The sequence below is a fragment of the Neltuma alba genome, unplaced genomic scaffold, assembly GCF_004799145.2.
Source record: "Neltuma alba isolate B1F8T4 unplaced genomic scaffold, ASM479914v2 tig00004909_pilon, whole genome shotgun sequence".
Lineage (NCBI taxonomy): Eukaryota > Viridiplantae > Streptophyta > Magnoliopsida > Fabales > Fabaceae > Neltuma > Neltuma alba.
In genome coordinates, this window is record NW_021633905.1 from 137,495 (window position 1) to 143,948 (window position 6,454).

At 34.2% G+C, this 6,454-nt stretch overlaps 1 protein-coding gene across 1 annotated transcript; it reads left to right on the forward strand.

Moving 5' to 3' along the window:
- Nucleotides 1-521: 521 nt before the first annotated feature.
- Nucleotides 522-5,423, forward strand: LOC114746128 (uncharacterized). The gene is made up of 6 exons (XM_028934316.1): nucleotides 522-664; nucleotides 750-897; nucleotides 1,588-1,762; nucleotides 4,052-4,201; nucleotides 4,307-4,632; nucleotides 4,728-5,423. The coding sequence occupies exons 1-6, from the start codon at nucleotides 522-524 to the stop codon at nucleotides 5,421-5,423; spliced, it is 1,638 nt and encodes a 545-aa protein (XP_028790149.1).
- Nucleotides 5,424-6,454: the final 1,031 nt, after the last annotated feature.

The following is a 6,454-nucleotide window of genomic DNA, read 5'->3' on the forward strand; positions in this document are numbered from 1 at the left end:
AAACAAACAGGAGAGACGCAAGGGAGTGGAGATGAAAAAAGAAAAACCGTTACAATTCACAAAAACTATTTTTCTTCTTTCTCTCTTCTTCTCTTTTCCTTCTCTTCTTCGAATTATTACAAGTGAAGAAGGAAAGCTTTGAACTTGAGAACGATGCTGGCGGCACAGAGTCGATGGGTTCAAAATAGGACAATCAAAAGTAATTCTTTTTAAAAAACTTTATATTAATTTTTGTTTTCAATCTTTCTTTTTCTAAACAAATTTTAGTATTTTACTATTCAAATTTTTGGCTCGCTTAACTCAATTTTAAAACAGTGATTTGACCGAGTTTAACCGAGTTTATGTCTAGGACAATTCTATAAGCGAATTAACTCGATTTCTATGGTTTAAAACGTGAACTCGGTAAACTCAGTGAGTTGACTCGCGAGTTGACTGTGAGTTAGATGGAGCCTGTATACAGGTCTCTTTTGTAGAGTTTTTGTTGAAGAGTGTGTGTGTCTGTCTAAGCACATAGGAGAGAGATGAATTTAGTTGGGGAAGTTGAGAAGAACGAGGCAATTAGGAAAATGCGCCTTGGGGTAAAGATGCGAGATTGGGAGGCTGTGCTGCGCACAATGAGGCGTCTTCCACCAGATGCAGAGCTGTGGCGGGCCAAGATGAACAAGTGGGGCTGACACTGTACTGCACGCAGCTATCATTTATTGGACACCTCTCGCCATCATCAGTGAGCTGTTCGTTGAAATGCGCAGATGTGACCAAAAAGACGTCCTGGAGATTCTGTCAGCCAGGAATCAGTGGGGCAACAATCCTCTTCACTGCGCCGCCTCTACGGGCTCTTTCTTCTTGTGCGAACGCATCGTTGGTGTCCTTTCCACCGCAGAACAGATAAGCCGCCCCGTAATTAATTAATCTCTTTTATTGACTACATTATCTGTTTTTAATTAAAAAGATGCTTCATGATTCTTTTTTTTAAAATATTTTTTGACGATATTAATGGTCTGACTAAAATATATATTTCTAAATTTGAGGGAAAATATGTGTAATTAAAAAAAATAAAATAGTGGTGAAAATATTTCACTCTAATTATTAACGTTGCAGAGCGTAACTAGCATAGAGAGGGGCAAGGGGCATCCATCTCTAGGCTTCAACTTTTTAAATGTTTTTTCCCCCCTATTCATTATTAGATTTTACAAACAGTAGGTGACATTCTGATATCTAATGTATGTTGCAGTTTTGAATTCTTCACAATTTATATATATTAACTGTGCAGTTTTAGATATTTTTAAAAAAATCATTAAAAAATTAGGGTTTATTATACAATCTTTTATCCTTTAGGTTTGTTGTTATTTTGGTTTAGGTATCTCAAATTTTTTTTCATTTAAAATATTGATCCCTATAATTCAATAAAAATTTAAACTATCAGTATGACCAAAACCTATGAATGAGAATAAATTTAAGTTACCAAAGATTATATTGGCAAAAAAAATTTAAAGTTGCATTATTTCATAATATATATTGGGATGTCACTTATTTTATATAAAATTTAAAATTTATTGATCATGATGATATTGAATGTTGATTATTAAGGTTATGGAGCGTAACAATGAGGGAGAGACGCCTGTGTTCTTGGCTGCTGTTCATGGTCACTGGGAGGTCTTCCTCCTTCTTAATTTATTTGTAGAACTTGAGCATGCCACAACTGCCTATGTGAAGTCCAATGGGGATTCGGTACTTCACTTAACCATTCAACGAAAATACTTTGGTCAGTGATTTTACTTACTTTAAAAATAAGTTAGTTAATTAGGTCTTCTACTCCCTTCACTTTAAAATGTAAGTTACTTTTTTATAAAAAATTTTAATCCATAATATAAATTATTTTGAGAATAATTAATACTTATTTGCTAATTTTATCCCTTTAATTAATGCTTAAATATGACTCCTCATATTTTTCTCTCTTTCTTTCAAAACCTTAATATGGATAAAAGGGATCGGAGGGGGAAAATTTCAATCGAAGACGGGTTTACTTACAAGCTAATTGTTCTTTCATAGTTCTGATAATGACAGTTGGTTAAAAAGGACTTGTATATTTTGGACTAGGGGTATTGTTTGTTTAGGACCGCATAGAATAATACTTTATTCAAAATTATATTCTATGATGGTTTAGTTGGTCAATGAAATCCTTTGCTTGATAAATAGTATTCGATTATATACTACTTTCGATCTTAATATAAAAGTTAGTTAGATATTTAATTAAATACTAATTAAATATAAAACTCAAATATATTTTTTTCTAAATATTTATTCTTATTTGCCCTTAAAATGGTGATTGTACGTGTTAAGGAGTTACTATTATAGTGCGAACGCACATGACTAATAGAGTTATTTTAGAAAAAATAATATATATTTATTATAAATAACTAATTTAACTGATTTTATAATATTCATGAATTAGTTAGTTATCTAGCTTTTCATAGTAATATAATTGAATTGAATTGATCACTAATGCAGAATTATCATTACTAATAATGGGTTACTTCCCCGCGCTGGTTTCCATCATCAATGAAAAAGGGCAGGCGCCTCTGGACATCATGGCCTCTACTCCTTCGGCATTTAGGAGTGGCACTCACCTTAGTTGGTGGGAGAGTCTTTTCTACCCCTGCAAGTGCGCCCACCTCGATCATCCATCTAGAATTGTAATTAATTTTTTTTATTTAGCTTTACTTGTATTAATTAATTATTATCTCTCATTCTTAATATAAAAATTACTTAACTAATTTAAGTAGAACAAAAAATTTTGGTTTAGTTAATTATTTATAACAGATACGAGATCATTTTCTTAAAGTACCCTTTTAATATAATCATGATTATCTTTGGATGAAAATCTGTTAATATAAATACTTTAAAGAATGAATTACAAATTTAAGAAGAAAAAGTGAACTGAGGTTAGGATTCCTTGCTCGGGATCATAATTTTGTATCCCCACCTTCTCTCCTCATGCGAAGTCATATCTGATGTGGCTGCTCATTCAGATTTTTTTTTTTTTTGCCAAGTTGGATACAGTAATGGATGATAAGGATAAAATTTCTAAAGGGAGTTTTTAATTTTTTGAGTGAAAAAATTTGTGAAAGAAATTAACATTACATTTTAAAGTCAGTTGAATATTTAGAAATTGAGTCGTAGAGTGATAATTAAAGTATTGGTGATGACTGCCTTAAAAGTTAAAGCTGCGAAGAAGATTAAAGAGTTGTTTGGGTAAGAACAAAACCATAGTTTTAAAAGTACTTTTACGGCATACAAAACAAATATGTAGAGAAATTTGTTTCGATTTGTGAAAAAGTATTTCTGAAAAGCACTTTTAGAGTTAGCCAAACACCCCCTAATTTTTCTTAATTAAAATGACGTTGCTGACGTAATGATCATACTCTTATTTCCGAAGTCATCCTGATTCGTCCCCGGTGTCCCCGGCGTTCCTGGCGTTCGTATAGGGAGCAAGAGCGTGATCAGCTTCCCACCCATGAAGCTCTTTTCGGATTCTCCTTTTTAAGGAGTACCATCGGTAATTAATTATTAATTTTAATGCTTAATTAGATCTTTTCATTTACCAATATTCGACTCCTTATTCTAAGTTGCTTATAGAAGAAATATTTTTAGTTCGAAACATAAGTTCATTTAGCGGGTTGTTACTTACTAATAATTATTTTTTCAATCTTACTCTTATCTAATTATCATTGGAAAGAAAAGAAAGAAAGAAAGAAGATTCAGAGTCAAAACTTATTTATACATACAGGGAGAGAATTTTAATAAGAACAAACTTGAAAAAAATTGTCAATTTGAGACATATTTAGTTATAATTTAACTATGCGTGAAAATTAGTTGAAAAGGATCTACATATGGTAAGTAGGAGGGCTTGTTTGGAATTATGATCATAAGTACTTTTAATCATACATCATGTAAGTCAAAACAAAACTTCTCACATATGCTCACCTCGTATTTTATAAATCACAATTAAGAAGTGGCTGAAAAGCTTAATATGTCTGTCCATGGTTGGCAGAGAAGAAAAGAAGACATGTATTTGGTTCGCGGATCATGAAACAACTGCTAGACAACGACGCTTTTTATGATAGTTTGATGGAGAGGGACCTGTTGGGGATGGACGACGATCATCCGGCGAACTTAGCAATGCTGCGTCCTTCACATAAAGGTACTTGGATCTTAAAAATAAATTAAAAAAATTACTTTCTTTAATTAATTTTATTATTTTTGTTTACATGTGGGTAACTGATAATAAGTATGTATGCGCATGCAGCATCATCATTTTTAGGATGGACACCATTGTTGAGAGCAACAAAATATGGTGCAATCGAAATGGTGTGGGCAATCTTGGAAAAAAAGCCATTTGCGATTGAGGATGAAAGTGATGAGAAGAAGAATGTGATGTTGGTAGCGGTGGAAGAGAGACAGTCCACCCTCTTGATGCAATTCAGGAAGAAGCCACACATCTGGAATCGGAAGCTCCACCAGGCAACCGATGTCCATGGCAATACTGCCTTGCACTTGGTTGCCAAGCTTTCTCGTCATAGGAATATACCTATGTCTGCCATTCACTTGCAATGGGAAGTACACTGGTTTGAGGTGTGTGTGTATGTGTGTGTGATCACTTAGCTCAATTAATACGAGTAATTTCTAGCTACCATTATTCAACTATACGTATGTATTTATGTATGCAGTATGTGAAGAAAATGATGCCGCCGGAGTTCAATGAACGGCAAAATAAGGAAGGTAAAACGCCGGGGATGGTCTTCGCAGAGGAACACCATGATCTGGTGAAAAAAAGTAACGAGTGGGTGAAGGAAATGTCCGGAAATCACATTGTGGCGGCGACGCTCATTTCCAGTGTGACATTTGCAACGTGCTACCAGGTGCCGGGAGGCTACGACGGAGGCAACGGCAGGCCGATTGTAGGCAATCGTTCTGAATTCCACATGTTTGCTATCACGGCACTAGTTTCCTTTTGCTCCTCCGTCACTTCCCTCGCCGCCTTTCTCGCCATTTACAGCTCTCAAAGTGATCGGCCCAGGCATTACCGGCGACGTCTGCCGTTGACTCTGTGCTTGGGTTTATTTTCTATGTTTCTCTCAGTTGTGTCCATGTTGATTTCTTTCTGTGCTGCGCATACCTTTGAACTTGTTGGCCCCATAAACAAGTCGTCTGAGTATGTCCCCTTGTACGTTGGCCTCACTTTGATCCCTCTCTGCTTTTACGGGGCAACTCAAATTCCACTCTATTGGCGTCTTCTCAGAGCTAGTGTTTCTCCTGTGCCACTCTCCAGGCCATTCTATGTGGAACAGTTAGAAGAAACACCACCAGATGAAGAGGAGAAGAACAAGAAGAAAAATGAAGACGCAGAGGCATCGGAAGAGTAGTTTAAATATTCTTCTGGTCCTAAATATAAGATCTTTTTTGTAGTACAAATTATATTATAAAAATAATATTATATTTAGGACTGGAGGGATAGTTTTTATGCTTTCTTTGCAAAATAAAGAGAATTTTATTATATATGTGACACAGTAGCAATTGATTATTTACAAATAACTTTATTTTGTTTTATATCAAACTACAACTTTGCTAATGGTTTTTTATGGGCTCTACAAATGCATCCAATTTCACGAACTTAGGTGATAAATCCCAAACTCATTATAACCGTTTAGATTTAAAAATTTTAATTAATTATTTTTAAATAAAAAATAATCAAGAAATTATTTTTATTTTAGATGAAAACAAAATAAATATAAGTCATACAAATCATGTTTAAATAATTCAGATCAGATAAGCTTATGTACTTATTATTTTGATGAGCATCCAAACCCATTTCCTAATTTCACCACATCAAAGCATGCATGCACTTCACATCTGGTCTACTTTGCATCTTTTACATGGTAACGAGAAATAATTAACTCAACTAATTTTTTTACTTTCTTAAATTAGTTAACTAGGATTAATATTCAGGACAAGCGGGTCATTCTCTATTTTAAATGTTCTCACTCATTCAGTGGGGCACACTCCTCTTCACTGCGCCGCTTCTGTGGGTCTCCCTCCTTGTGTCTTCACATCCTTGGGGCCCTTTCCACCGCAGAACAGGGAACCCGCGCCGTAATTAATTTAATCTCTTTTATTAATACATGATGCACAGATGATGAGATTGAATCTTAATTATTCTGTTTTTAATTAAAAACATGCTTCGTGATTCTTTTTTTGAAAATATTTTCCTGACGATATTAATGGTCTGAACTAAAATATATATTTTTTAAAATTTGAGAGAAAATATGTGTAATTAAAGCAAAATAAAATAGTGGTTAGGATATTTCACTCTAATTATTAACGTTGCAGAGTGTAACTAGAATAGAGAGCGGCAAGGGGCATCCATCTCTAGTGCTGCAACTTTTGAAATGTTTTT

Bases quoted from the DNA above. Each gene is read 5' to 3' on its own strand.
- LOC114746128 (XM_028934316.1), top strand. From the start codon at position 522: ATGAATTTAGTTGGGGAAGTTGAGAAGAACGAGGCAATTAGGAAAATG. The intron at 1,763-4,051 runs GTCAGTGATTTT...CATGGTTGGCAG, and splicing joins CATTCAACGAAAATACTTTG to AGAAGAAAAGAAGACATGTA. The intron at 4,202-4,306 runs GTACTTGGATCT...ATGCGCATGCAG, and splicing joins GCTGCGTCCTTCACATAAAG to CATCATCATTTTTAGGATGG.